The sequence below is a fragment of the Chroicocephalus ridibundus genome, chromosome 5 (genome assembly GCF_963924245.1).
Source record: "Chroicocephalus ridibundus chromosome 5, bChrRid1.1, whole genome shotgun sequence".
NCBI classification, from domain to species: Eukaryota; Metazoa; Chordata; class Aves; order Charadriiformes; family Laridae; genus Chroicocephalus; species Chroicocephalus ridibundus.
This window is the reverse complement of record NC_086288.1, coordinates 45,177,390-45,192,386: the sequence shown is the minus strand read 5'-3', so window position 1 is coordinate 45,192,386 and position 14,997 is coordinate 45,177,390. Positions and strand designations below refer to the sequence as shown.

General features: G+C 49.6%; 1 protein-coding gene across 4 annotated transcripts in view; it reads right to left on the bottom strand.

The window, feature by feature from the left end:
• Nucleotides 1-1,220: 1,220 nt before the first annotated feature.
• The window catches only part of LZTS3 (leucine zipper tumor suppressor family member 3), a 55,821-nt gene continuing 42,044 nt past the window's right edge, over nt 1,221-14,997 (bottom strand). For 3 of the 4 annotated variants that reach the window (XM_063335182.1, XM_063335184.1, XM_063335183.1), the window contains exons 3-4: nt 12,761-13,591; nt 1,221-9,805 (exon numbers count right to left, since the gene is read on the bottom strand). In XM_063335182.1, the coding sequence (XP_063191252.1) occupies nt 9,095-9,805; nt 12,761-13,591 (1,542 nt within the window). In that variant the 3' untranslated portion in view covers nt 1,221-9,094. The remainder of the gene's footprint in view (nt 9,806-12,760; nt 13,592-14,997) is intronic. The other variant, XM_063335185.1, reaches the window with a different exon arrangement.

Genomic DNA, 14,997 nt, shown 5'->3' with positions numbered 1-14,997 from the left:
GGTGTTGGAAAAAGTGCTGGATTTGTTGGGTTTTTTTAGAAAAATAGTGTTCATCTGAATGTTGCTTTAATGTGACACTGACAAAGCAGCTGGGGTGGGATTCATTTGAGTAAAAACCTGCAATTTGGCAGGAGTTTTTGGACATAGTGTTAACTTCCTGGTTGTGAGGGAAGGCGAAATGGACCTCAGCCTGGGGTCAGCTTCCAAAACCGCCTCCCTGGCAACATCCTCCTCCCCACCCCAACCATATGGGGATCCAACATGAATTTGACGCGTTTCAACTGCTTGTGTCTTCAGCCACGAGAAGGGCTTGTGCCAGGGAAGCAGCCCTGTTCTCCAACCCGGGGTCAGATTGCCCATCAGTGGACATCCCACACCTCCCTGCAGCCCAGACAGCAGCTCCCTCAAACCGTCTCCCTTCCCAGCCTCGCAGCCTGAGCTCAGCGCAGGTTTCTCTTGGGGGTGGCATCTCTGAGACCCTGAGCCAGGGAAACCCCAGAGAGATACTGCAGCATGAGATGTAGCTGCTCAAAGTGAGGTCTTGGCATGGGAGGGAAGGGGTAACTCATGCCGGGTTCCCACCACTACAGCTGGCTCCAGGACTGTGCCTGGCATCTCCACCTGGGTCTTGTCTTCCCCAGTGTGTCCTCACCTGGAAATCCCTCAGGTATGAGCCTGGCTTGGGAGGCAGTGGTGGTAGGCTTGGGAGCAATTCAGTCACCTTACATGAGTGTTAGGAGGTCTTGGACATCCACGTGGGGCTGGGAGACACCATGTCTGTGGGACTGAGGGAAAGCCTGTGTCTTTCTCACTTAGCCCTGGGATATCCTCAGGGGCTCCAGACACATCCATGGGAATCTGAGCTGTGGACGGGGGTGAGACCACAAACACAGACGTCTTGTCCAGCACTGTCCCACCACTGCAGCCACCACGGTGGCCTTGTGGTGCTTGTTCTCGCGTGCTTGAAGAGCCTGAGCAGCCCTTGTGCCCCGGGAAAGCAGGACTGGGGAACGTCCCATCCGGACAAGGACATGCATAATGTCTCGCTGTGCTCCCAGCAACCTCCACCTCTTCCCCTTGTGGTTCTCACGGAGACATTTCCCTGCGGTTCCCCAGCCCGGCTGTGGGCCCCTCCCAAAATCCCACGTGGGTCTTGCCACTTCTACCTCCCACAACACAACCAGACAAGCCACACAGTCGGGTTTTTAAAATGGGGCCTTTCTCCATTTTATTTCGCCCAATAAAAATCCTTCACAGTCAGGTAGAGATAGGAGAGAGAGATACGTATACATATAGATCTTCATATATATTTATATATATACATACCTCTGTACAGATATATATATATATTCACTGTAGAAAATCGCAAAGGCAGTAGCTCTTCACATCTTGATAACCCAATGGAAACATACAACAGACTAGCAGTAGTTTGGGAAGTGTGGGATAGTTTTAACGAGAATTTCTGAAATGGATACACCTTTGCTGTACAAAAATCCCAGAATGCTGCGTTTTATCTCTTTCTTTTTCAACCTCTTGTGTTTAAATACACTGACCAGAGGCAGAGTCAAGACAACGGTGTTTGGAAGTGACCGGTGGACAGGAGAGACACCCAACCTTACGGAGTTCTTTTTTAAATATTTTATTTTTTAAGTATATATATATATATGTGTGTATATATATATATATAATTTTTTTAAGTTTTTTTATTTTATTTTTTGCAAAGTCTCATTAAACGCAGTTCAGGGAACCAGCAACAGTCAACGCAGAAACGAAACAGTAACGCAATCGAGTTCAGAACACTTCTGGTTTGAATTCACAGTAAGAGCAGAGAGAGACCGAGGCATCAAGAAACGAACAAGAGGAAAGAAAGCACAAGTCTGGGACTGAATTTACAGTCGGGTAGGTCCAAAACGTTGGACGAAGGGTCTAATGCAGAGGTCCTACACACAGACACAGCCTGCAGCTCACCTGGCGGTGGAGCGGTGGCGGAGAGCTCTGGCCGCTCCTCCGCGGGGCTTTTATTGCTGGTGAAATCAGACAGCAGGCTTGCTCGGGGGCGCCGGCTGGCCCAACCTGACGTTCTCCCATAGGGGAGCTGGGTTTTGGGGGGGACACCTATTGATCTGCTGGAGAACAGACGCAGAAGACAGGCAACTAAGCAACGTGCATCGATTTCGGATGAGGAAACCCTCACAAGCGTACTGCCCGGTGCAAGGCAAAGACCAAGAGGGATTCCTCTCGGCTCACAGCGTTTACCAGGTCCGAGTGAGTGCAAACGAAGACACCTTGGAGGAGCTCCAGCCCTGGGCTGGGCTCTGCGGGGACACCGCTGCATGGAAAGGGACTGCATAGACACATTGGCCGGTTGTGCAGCATTTTTTTTGCACCGGTGGTGGAACACTTTTGCACCGGTGATGGAGCTCTGCCTGTGCACGTTTTGCTCCCTTCGGCCACTGGAAGGGAACCCACATGCAACCCATGGGGGAAAGGCGACCTTCTGCTCTGAGAGGGCTCCTAGGACAGCCTGGCTTTCAGGAACGGCAGAGCCAGCGCCATGGTCTCCCACTGGTGTCTAGCTGTCACTGAATGTGACTCAGTGAGCTCAGATGCCCCAGGGGACCCAGCGGCTCCCATGTGGGTGAGCTAATGGAGAAGACCTGCTGCAGGGACCCAGTAACAGTCATGGGATGGGCACAGAGGGGGATGGACCGCACCTCCTGGGACCCAGACTGGTGGCCTGCTGGATATGGGCAGCTTCAGGCTCTCTGGGCGAATGGGTATCGCCAAGCTCAAACTGTTGGTTATTTGGAGCCAGACTGGACGTCTCATCCCTTTCTGAAGGAGGAGAGCCCAGGGCTGGAGCTATGAAGGTATTCAAGGGAACATTGGCTTGCCTGCAGGTATCAGAGTTGGGAATAGTCCCTTTTAAATCTCTCTAGAAAAACCTATTGCTTTGAGACAGAAAGCAAAAACTTTCTGCCTGAGAAAACAGATCTGTAAAAGAGCCATGAAAACACAACCCTGTGGTTGTCCCAGGCTCCAGACCTGACACAATCCCCTTCATTGGGAGAACCAGGAAGCAGGCTTCTCCTGGAAATGCAGAGGCTCATTTCTGGTGTTTCTGACAGTTGCACTGCCAGCATGGAAAATCCTATTGGGAAGCCAACATCTGCAAACAGCTGGATGTGATCACAACCCCTTGGTACACAGGGAACCAGGTGGCATGGGTGCTGAGTGCCCCTACACACCAGGGATACTCATACACCCCTCACATCCTAGTCTTTCCAGAGGGTGGAAGGACCAGGGAAGCCCCAGAGCTGGCTGACTGTGGTGGTGGGATGGTGTGAAACCCCATGCAGTCATCTCAAGTGACTGCAAGCCATGGGGTTGTCCTTCAGCAAAAAGCAAGATTGCTCATGGAGATAAAGCATGGCTGATCTATCTGACATGGGAATGACAGAGAGAAGAAAATCAGTAGTCTAGAAAGCTCCTCTGAGGGCAGGGTCAGGACATGTCACTCTCAGTGGGGGCTTTGGGCTTCAGCTCCAGCTTGGTCAGACATATCTGTCAGAGTACTGGTAGAGGCACTGACTACTCCTAGGACGGTGTGGGTGGTGATGATCTAAAAGAAGGCAGGGTAGTCTGGAGAGCTGGGACGGAGGAGAAGCAGGGCACAGGCAACATGATGAACAGATCTTTAGCAGGGGGTCTTGATGAAAAGTAACTCTAGAAAGTGGCTTTCAAGGCTTAGGCTGAAAGGTTGGGTTAGAATAACGGCAACTTGGACCCACTCCCATCCAGGGCAGAAGTGAGGACTGTCACTGCACATCATCAGGATTTCATGGTCTTGATAGGAATGGAGCAGAGAAGGCTTAGCACATTTCAGGTACAGAGGCATGGTGAAGGGGTGGTACGTGCTCAAGGCCCAGACCCACCTGAGCACCATCCACAGGACCACTGTGGGCAGGGGAGCACAGATGTCCCACTGTCCCATGCTTCACTTGCCAAGGCTGGCACCAGGTTCAGGAGCCTTCATGGAGCTAAGGTAGGCAGAGATGCCTTCAGCACCCCAAGCACGAGATGCAAAGACCAAGGTGCCTTCACCTCGGAAGATGGTTCTGTGGTAAGGAGGGTGCTGAGGATGTCCTGTGGTGAGCTGGGGAGAGGACGCCAAAGAGGCAGCCAGCAGGACCACCAGCTCTCAGGATACACATTTTTCCTGGCCAGTTCACACTGAGCCAGAACAAGCCCTTCACTGGACCCTGTAGCAACATCTGCTGCTAAAGTAGAGGAGACCTGTGGCCCTGAAGACAAGTGTAGTGGCTTGGCATGCATCCTCTCTTCTTCCCAAGAAAAAAGGGGAGTTGCATCTGTCCATTATACCTCCTGGGAACAGCCCCTGGTCCACACTCTCCCTGAGCAATGCATGGAGCTAGTTGGCACAGCCATGGAGGATACTGGTCTAACCAACTGGAGACAATCAACTCTACCAAGAACTCTTTTCTACGCTGTCCTGTCTAGCACAGGAGAGGCTCCTCATGGCCTTGCACGTGTTCCCAGGTGGGACGTAGGGAAATCCAAGCCCTGACTGTCCCCTGCCAGCTCTTGTTCCCCCTTCCCTGTCCACACTGGCCTCATCACTACCCAGGAAAGCCAGGAGGCAGCTCCAAGCGTGCATCCCTCCAGAGATCTTTGGTCATGTTGCTTTTGAGCTTACTGTCTTGAGCAAGCTATAAAGTGCCACTGTGAGGGGCAGGAGTGGGGTGCGTTGGTCCTTTCCGTGGGCAGAGCTCATGGGCAGCAGGACCGAAGGGGGACACTGCTGGGAGCCACTGTCTGCGAGGGGTTTTGGGGGGACACAAGGAGGGGCAGAGGGAACTACAGTGCAGCCTTAACCAGAGGACAATTGCAAATCCTGGCTCAGGATGACAGCAAACATTGAAGCAGGACGGAGGGACACCAGGCTGCTCTGTCAGAGCCAGTCCCAAGTGGATTGCCTTCCTGGGAGGTGCCAAACACCCACCATTTCCACTGCAGCCAGTGAAAGCTCAGGGCGTGCTGAGCATTCTCCATGTAGCGCTCAGCGCCCGAACGCAGCATCTGCTGCTACTATCAATCCCGCTTACCAATATAGAAGCCACAGAGCTTTCTTGTCTCTTCATTTAATCATTGTATATACAGAGCTGGGCTGTTATTTACATCCAAGTACACTTGTCTCCGTATAACGTAGCAGCATAAGAGCAACAGTTAGATTCCTATTTTGAGTGCGGAAACCCGGAGGTGATCTCCCTCCAGCGTGACGCCAGCGACAGCAAGAACAGTGCAGCCGGCTGTCACAAGACAGTGGCAGAAGCTAAGTGGGACTGTGTGAAGCACAACAACGTGCGATGGTTGCAGTGTTCACACCCAGGGTGAGACAGGAGTGCTGACAGCATGAAGGGAACTAGCCCAGCTGGGTCAGCATCTTACAGCAACAGCTACCAACCTCAAAATGATGGTGGAGCAAAGCAACCCCACTTGCAGCAAGTGGTAAGAGGGGCTGCTTAGACCTTCTCTGGCACCAGGATAGCCTGCTTAGACCAAATCCTCAATGATGGAATTTGCTGGAGCTGTTCAGTGTCCTCAGTTTGCTCATATAATAACCATATGGACATGCCTGGAACATGACTCAGTTGCCTGCACATGGGTGAAGTGCCACTAGAGATGCTCCAGATCTTCCCACCGCTGGCCTGGCTCTCCCATAGGTCATGGATCACGTTGGCCAGCCCCATGTATCAGGTATCTCATAGCATTTCTAATGTCCCTGGACCCCATGTGTGGGCAACTGACCTGAGACCCTTGTCACCACAGCTTTTGCTGTTGACCAAAGGCAAATTAGAGATGACTTCTTGTTTCAGTGGAGAGACTAACCATGTGCAAGATTTTGAGGGCAGTACTTGGAGAATTACACATGAGCCAGTACATCACACTGAATCCCATCAGCTCGAGAGCTGGCTGAGCAAAGGTGGAGGAGACAGCTGAGTTATGGTCAAGGCCAAACTCTGGGGTGAGTTTCATGGGACAGAAACATTTTATCGGCCCTGCCTGAGACTCCAAGAGACAAGATGTCAGCTTCCTTGGCCATTTCCAGGATATGTCATCAAAATGCCAGTCTGGCACCCCTTGGCTATCTCGCTTCAAGAGATAGACCCCAGATCCTCAATACACATCAAGTTTGTGAAGGGAGACTTCATCCAGTCAGTGGGTAAAAGTGTTAAGGTCTGGGAAGAGCAAGGTGAGCTCCCATCCGAGCCAGATCTGAGCACAAACAACAGGAACCCAGGTGTCCTACCATCATTTTGCTCCATCTCTGCTGAGCAAAGGGTAGTCACCTCCAAGAGAGACTGGTTGCCAGCATCTGGCCACACAGTGCTAGCACATGGGAGAGGACATGATGGGAAGCAGGGCATGCAGTTGTGGGGAAGATTCCTGAAGAGCAGGAATCTTTCATGGCAGTTTGTCTGGGGCACTTGCCAAAACCATCTGTATTTTATGTCGCCGTAGCATAGGGGAGTGCTTTCTGCAGGACAGCTAAGTGCTTGGGGTATGCTGGGCAAATCCCAAGAAACAGAAAACTGTCATCAGCAGCAGAGCATCTTAATGGGTGTCTGCAAGGCTCTCTGTCATCCAGGGAATGGCCACAATCAAGGTTGCTCAGATCTGGATCAAAACTCTAGATCAAAGTGGTGCAGTGAAGAAGAAGGTGGAGTGTACCTTTCCTCCTCCAAGGTGAAACATCTCTCCTTGACGCTCCTGCTTCATCCCAAGGAGCTCTGCAGCCCCTGATGGATGCACTGTGAGGCCATTGAGCCCCCAGGTAGTCCAGCACCCCCCAGCAGTCAAACAAACCTGTATGCCTGCAGGTTTCACTGGGTCCATCAAGACAAACTCATTCCTGGCACCACTGCAAAAAAGATCTAGGAAAAAGATGACGTGGAGCAAACCTGGCACACTGGAGGGCTTGGCTGATTGCTGCTAACTGGATGCAGGTGTGTGAAGAGGCCAGACAAGCCCCTGCTTCCCCTGCCTGTGGACTAGCAAGGAGCTCTGGTGAGAAGGTGTCCCGCAGGGTGATGCCAGTGTCCATTCCTCTTGAGCACTAACGCAGCGGGGGATTGCGGTGTACACCTCCTCAACAGCAGATCCTTGAAACTCAGTCACTCTGCATGTTCTTGAGCCACTGACTGAAATGCTGGTTTCTGTGATAGTTAGTGGGAAACCAACCTCACTGTCAGTGCCACAACAATGTTTGATCCCAACTTGAAGGTCAGACCTGGTGAGGGAGAGGGGGTGCTTTTGAGGAAGCAACGTGGAAAGTGAGTAGCTTCAGGGCTTTTGTTTGGAAGGTCTTTAGCCCCTTAGCACCCTGAGGTTCTTCACTGGTATGCAGATGAAATGCAATCTGGCCAGACTCTCCCTGGAGTCACCTCACAGACATTCCCAGACATCCCAGTGGTTATTCTAGCATTGTTCTTCTTGCTGCTCGCTAGGACAAAGAGCCAAAATTCCCACTTGCGTTGATCTTTTGGCCACTGCCCAGTCAGTGCAAACTCCACTTTGCAACATTTTTTACTCTTTGCTATGGATCATGGTGAAAAAGTGTCCATGAAAGGGAGAGCCAGATCCACTTTCCCCACCTTTTAAAGCTGAATGCTGGTTTTCGATGCCTGCACCATTCTCAGTGACTGTGCATATAGGATGCGGTTATTATTCTGCCAGGGCATAAGCACTTGCGTGATCTTAAGCCTTTTCCCTTCTTGTGGCTGCTTTCATGCTCAGAGTTAGCTGCTGAATATTTTCTTAAGCTAGGCCTGTGTTATCTCTGTCCCTGGAATATGTGATGCCATGTGGGATGGCTGTGGCTGCTGTTTGAAATAGCTGTACTGAAGGCTAATGCTCTCCTCGTTGTAATCTAGTGGTAATGCTGATATGTGCTCACTGCAACTCCTGAGTGAGGCTCGGATGCCATTTTTTATGTAGACCCAGGACCAAGAGAGTGCACCGAAGCATCATTCATTTGGGAATGGGGTAGCACAATTGCCCATTGTTGGGGCAAATTGCTAGTGCTTCAGTTTGCATAAACATCCCACAGGTTTGGAGGCTTCCCCAAACCTTGATTACACTGACTTTGGGAAGTAAGAGGGCTCTTGGAAAGGGAAATTAGCTTGGATTTCCAAGTTATTTTCTTGCTGTAGCCAGCTTGAGTATATGGTAAGAATAGGGGGATGAAGTTTGAGGTGGATAGGTATTTCGGCTCCCAGGATCGGCCACAACCCAGGAGAGAAGTGGAAGTACAGAAGGAAACCACAAGAAAATGAAAACGCAGCATATGTCAAGCTCTGCTGAGCCTACAAAGAGGCTCCTGCTGGGCAATCATTCCTTGTTGGCTTATGTTACCAGGACAAGCTCATCCTGCTCCTCAAGGATGTCCTAACCTCTTGCAACCATGGTAGACGTGGGCTGGCAAGAGGGAGTCATCTGGTAGAGATATGTCTGGTTTCACTGAAATCAGTGGCCAACATCCCACTGACTTCACTAAGACCACCGTCTAGACAGGATACTTGATACAGAACAGTGAGTTTGCTCATGATCCCGAGAGCTTTGCTCCATTAGCCAATGTGGCTAAAAATGCTCTGAAAAAAACCCCACCTGCCACTTTGAACTGGTTTGCTGCACGTAAATGCTTGGAAAACCAAAGAAACCAAATACAGCCCTCCAAAACAACCAACCAACAAGGGGTGAATTGTAGGAGAGGAGATGGCGGCCTCTAGCAAAGTAACAGTCACGGCAGATTACATAAGAGCCAATTGACCCTCACCAGCTTGACTAGGAAAAAACCCAAAAGAGATGTCGCATTATTGATAGAAAAACAACGCACATCCACAGTTATTTTACCTACAGAGCACAGAAGTATAGAGTAAGGGTGGTGAAGCTTGGTGTGAGCAGATTCACACCGCTCCTACGGTAGCGTATTATCCTTCGGAAGATCACTGGCTTGAGTAGGTAGTACATGCACAGCAATAAAAAACTTATGTTGTATTCTCTTGGTCCCACCTCAGATCTCGGTGGACTCTATTCGCTCGAGTCTGGAGGGAGTCCACGGTTTTTTCTCCTCAGTGTGTGGGGGGCTGGTGGCCTTCGTGTTCATCTCATTCACCTTGTGCTCCAGAAGCTGGTTCTTCTGGTACATCTCCACATAGTTCAGTTGCAGCTGCTTCTGGTACTTGATAACTTTCTCCTTCTCTTCTTGCCACGTGCGCCGCTCCTCCTCAAAGTCCATCACCTGCTGCTCCCGCTGCTGCCGTTCCAGCTTCAGCTCGGTCTGGAGCCGCTCTACCTCCTTCCGCAGTGTGTTGACACTGTCCTCGCTCTGCCGCTGCATCTTGGCTTCATCACTCTCGCAGGCCAACGGGTCCCGTAGCTTCTCACCAAGGTCCCCACCAAAAGGCCCTGGAGGTCCCATGCTGGCAAGTGTCCGCTTCAGGCCGGAGACCTCCTGCTCACAGTGGTTCAGTTTTTCCCTCAGCACCTGGACCTCGCTCATCTTCCGCTGTAGCTCGCTCTCGCAGATCTCCAAGTTGACACTCTTGGAGCTGTAGGAGTCCTTCAGGGTGAGGATCTGCTCCTCCTTCTCCCGTAGGAAGTTCTTACCTTCCTTGAGCTGTGTCCGCAGTCCCACAATCTCATTCAGCTTCTGGGAGACATCTGCCTGGGAGTCCTTCAGCTGCTGCTTGAGCAGGGAGATCTCCCCTGCCTTCTGACACACCTGCAAGGAGAGCATCCGTGAGGCAGGAGGAACGCAGTGAGGAGCCACCACTGCTGCTTGTTGCCTGCACAGCCCATTAATGTCTCCATGGACTCCTGTTGGCAGCAGGCTCAGGTAATGGAGGGGACAGACAGCAACATTGCTCAAGGACTGAGCTCCAGCCTTCACCAGGACCCAGACCATGCCAAAGACCTAGAGGTTGTGCCCACATTTGTGGGCGAGATTTGGTGTTTTTTCTAGGCTCCAAGGGACCTGGTGCTGTTCCCAGCTGGAGCTGACCAAACAGCTAAGCTCAGTGCTGTGGTCCTCCCCAGTGGTGAGCAGACACTGCTTCCCTCCCTGTGTTCATCTTACTTACCTAACCACAAGCCTGTGGTGCTTGACGCCAAACCCTCTGCTCTCAGGAGGAGTTTTCCCACTGACCTCAAAGGGATCTGGACCTTGAACAAGCCTGAGACAGAAATATCTCAGACCCAGATACTACCCAGGCTCTCCCCAAGCACTGGGGGGGTAGGACAGGATGCAGAGACAGTAGATATTACTTACTTGTCTTATGACGCTTTCCTTCCCAAAGACTCCTGAAGAACCCAGTTGACTAAATTTTAGGGTTCACCTCACTGGGGACAGTCCAGGGACTGATAGCTATTTAATTCTTTTGGGGCAGGGCATGAAGAGTGGCAGCCTCTCTGCCAAAAATCAAGGAGAGAGCTGCAACCCACCCTTGCTGAAATGTGACTGTCCTTGGGCACCAGAGCTTCAGGTTTCATCCTGAGTGACTCAGGTCTCACTCGTGTGGTAGGGTACACAAGCCCCATGGAAATACCCTTGATGGAATGTGTATTTGCATTACATAGATGTCACAATTCAGTATGACACTCCTCTGCACCTGCATAGTCCACCAAAGGTGATAGTTGCATGAATAGTTGGGGGTACTGGAAGTGAACCATAACAATGACCAAACCCTCATTTTCCCATGAACTGCATAGTTTTCAGGGCTCTGCACTGGCAGATCTGACCTGTCTACTGCGGATGATTGCAGAGGCACACAGACCCTACCTATGCTGGCAGGAGTCTGGGCTGGGGAGAGTCACCAAGGAACCATCAGTGATCAGAGAGGATAGGCATAATTAAAAATAAATTTGGTAGCCACCTGTAGACCAGGGTGTCCTATCCTCCTGAAGCTCCTGTCTCTTGTCACACACGAAATGCTTGTCCTTTCCTCCCTCCTGCTTTGCCTGCACTGTCCCTTGCTGCTCTGCTCCAGTTGGATCCATGCTCCTCACACAAACTCTTCTCTCCACTGCCTTCATTACAACCTCCACCTTTCTCTGCTATAGAGGACTTTCCCGGTGCATAATGTTGAACCAGATCTTGAAGCTCAGATATCAGGAGAGTCCAGAGCTCACTACAAATGGCTGAAGAGCTAGGAGATGTACCCAGTCACTTCCTACAGGTAGCAGCTTTCCCCAGAGCTGACAACTGTGGTGGTTCCCCGTGCAGACCTAACTCTGTGAGTACCCACTTCCACACCAGCACTTGTCTGCAGCAGATGCAGAACTGTGTCACACTGGTTTAGCTGTAGTTAGAGGGGTGTAGTTACTGCCTAGCTAAAGAACTGCACAATTTACTGAAAGTGCTCTCCGTGGGCTAGCTCTTCCCAAAAGGCAGAGAAATACATGATGAAGAACAGCTTGGATAGGAATCAACTTACAGATTAAAATATTTAAATTTAGGCCTCTATTTGGGTGCTGTGGAGATCTGGGAAATACAGTCCATGGAGCCTGGAGAGCAAGTCAAAAAGTCAACAAGTGTAGGTGTCTACAAATTTTAGGTATCTTGATCCACAAGGTGAATCCCTGTGTTTACATTGATATCACTGTGTTTAGCTGTTGCAAACAGAACTATAGCAGTAAGCAAATAATCAAAAGCCCATCTGCAATTTTACTGCTGCAAAATCAGGGAACTTTCCAGACCTAACTTGTTAGAAGAAACAAAAGACCTGGGCAGAGCAGCTGGCCAAAGGAGGCATCATGTGGGGCAATGCAGCCTGCTTGTTCTGGGATGCAACATGCAGAGATTTTACAGCAAGCCTGTAGTAAGCTCTGCTGAACATCTGCAAATAGCACATTTCAGATCTTAATTAATCCCAGCTTCATTGACTTTTCACCAGGATTAGCAGAATAGGGCCGTCTTGATTCTAGAGCTACGTGTTGCCTCTGCGCTCTTAATACATTTAAAGTTTCTAGCCGGTCCATGGAAGGATTAAAATTCTTCACATGATCAAGCTGAAAAAAAATATGTTAGTACTGGCTATACAAACAGACTTTGATAAAATGTTCTAAAAATAGAAACAGTAGGAAAAAAATATGTAAGACTCAAAAGGAGAACTAGAAAGATGAATTTGCCTTTCAGCCTTTTAAGAGAGATAAACTTATTAGCAACTGAAAACAGTGTGTTACAATGGAAAGCATGAGGTAGACTTGGCTATCGGTATAATTCTTAGCTCACATGCTTTATATCTTAAATAAAAAAGAAAATAAAATATTTGAAAAGCAGTTTCAAGGTTTGCCCAAACGCAAATGTTAGAAGAATTTAATTAAAATAGACTTAAACCCATTTTTGGTAGGCACAAATACCTGTACAGAAAGACCTGTATTCACTGAAACTGGATTCAAATGTCACACGTTGGAGTGACCTGACTGGGAAGCCAAATTATTAACTAGCATAGGAGGTATGCACAAAAATTTGCAAATTTAATGTTTTAAGTTTAATTCAAAACTACAGGCTTGGGACTCAGACAAATGAAGATGTGACTGAAGTGTCATCTGTTACCTGGAGGCCACTAACCCGTAGATATTGTCTGTGGGGTCCACTTACATCAAATGAAATGTATTTTGGGCTATCAGAGCCCACAATGAAAACCTCACTCAAGGTCTGTTACAACAAGGCTCTTACCTCCCACTTGGTCTCTTCAATCTTTGGGAGAAACTCAGCCTGTTCCTTCTTGAAAGCCACAAATTTCTTCTCCAGCTCCTCTCGTTGCTGGAGGAGTTGTCCCATATCATCTTGGAGTTTTTTTTTCTCTTGCTGGAGTTTGAAGATTTGGAGCTGCAAGGCCTGCTGAGCCCGCTGTGCCTTTTTGGACACCTGTTGCAATTTGTTGGCATAGTTTTGCCTCAAGTCCTCCATTTCCCTCTCCCAGATCTTCTGCTTCTCCTCGAATACTTGGAAGATGGCTGCCTCGCTTTTGTCCAAGTTCCTTCGCATCTGGAGGACCTCCTGCTCCTTCTCCCACAGGCGGTCTTCCAGGTCTTGGATGATGTCGTCTGTTGAAGGCGAGTGGAAAGGCATCGTTTCGTTGAGATGGTTCAGTCTGTTGAACGAAGAGGTGCTCTTGCTTGAAGACCGCCCGCTGTCTGAGGTAGATATCCCATTGTATCCCACGATGTTCTTGTCCACGTAGGTTGTACCAATGCGGTTGATGTGGCTCGTGGAGGCACTCATTGGACCCACGTGCTGGCTGTAGCCTGTCCCGTACGTGGGCAGGCTCGTTAATGAGTTACGGCCTGAATCCGAAAGACCCCCCACTTGATTTGTAGTCCTGTTAAGGCTGCTCTTGTCGAGTCCACTTTTGGGTGCGGACGGGCTATTGCTGTTGGCATGGTTCAAGCTCTTTCTGTTCTCTGTCACCCCGTTGCTCTGCGGCGGGCAGAGGTTCTGCATGGAATGGAAGTTTTTAGGAACTACTGGTTTAAAGGCTGAGGGTCTAACTAAGGGCTCATTGCTCTGCAAAAGGAAAAAGGACCACGCATCAAACATAGCAGGAAGCTTGGTAACAACACACAAAAGAGACACATCAGCACAGGCTGGGGCTGATGGAGCTAAGATGACTTGGGCTAGCTCCGTATTTCTCAGCTTTATTACACTCTGGGCCACTTGAGATTTAACACGAGGGACCTGTGATCACTCATAGGGCAATACTTTGTCTTTCTTCACCCCAACTGAAAAAAAATAAAACTTGTCTCACCCCAAATCTGCTTGATTTTTCCCTAGAATACTCCTTGGTTCCTGTTAGTGTTCTTTGCAAGAAGGAGGGCTGCCACCTGCCTACTAGACTTGATCAAAACAATTCTTTGATTTTGGCAGATTATATTTTGAAGGACTTCTAGCATTGAGGGTGCATTTCCCTTTTGCTGAAAACAGAATTGTACCCTTGGATTTGCAGCCATTCTGCCCCAGGAGCATCACATTTGCCCCCTGCCGTCAGTGATCACTTCCCTGTGTGGACATCATGTCCTGGTCAAGCTCAGACAGGAATAAGTAGGAGCTGTGACCCCAGCAGCAACACCAGCCAAGGAACATGGTGAAGCTGCTCTGCATTTGAATGTTTGTGTTTCCTGTGGCTCTAAGCAGTGCTGGGAGGAGAATGGGCCGCAGCTGTAAAGGATTTAGAAAGGATTTTAAAACCTTGCACATTCCTTGTCCATGAATGCACCTACAGAAACAAAATTATCCTAAAAATGGGATTGAGTCTCCCCTTATGCAAGTTGGGCTTCAGGTGATAATTAACCCAGAGGAAGCCACCTTGTATTAGCAAAGATATTTTGAAAATGCCTTCCAAGTGAAAGAGAACAAGCCCTGGTAAGCACGCAAGGTTGGAGACCAAAAACCTGGCAGCTGGCATGCGGGACTGAGATGGACAACAGGGGCCGGTGGATTAACAACCCAGGAGACAAGGCTACCAAACGCTGCAGAAATAATACTGCACAAGGCAGTGTCACCACGACACAAATTATGGAAGTCGCTGGAGCGGAGCAGCAGGCGATATAAAACACCACTGGCTCTGGGGCTCTGCTCCTGTGGGCCTGGGAGGTGTTTGCTCCCTGAAGCTGATACGAGCCGTGAGGACTGGGCTTGGATGGGTGATAATGCCTACAGGGATAGTTCTCAAGCCTTGTCAACTTGTCCCACACAAGAAGCACTGGGATTTTGAACAGATGCTCATAGCATCTTTCAAGCAACACCTTTTGGTGGAAGTGGCCTGTTGGAGATTGCCTATAAATGACACAAAACATAGGAGTGGGACTCAGATGCTGGACCTACTGAAATGAGAAACGGCTCCAGCTCCTTCCCCATCAATCAGGGAGGTAGGCACAGCATCTTGTCTGGTTTGGAATAGACAGTGACTTGAA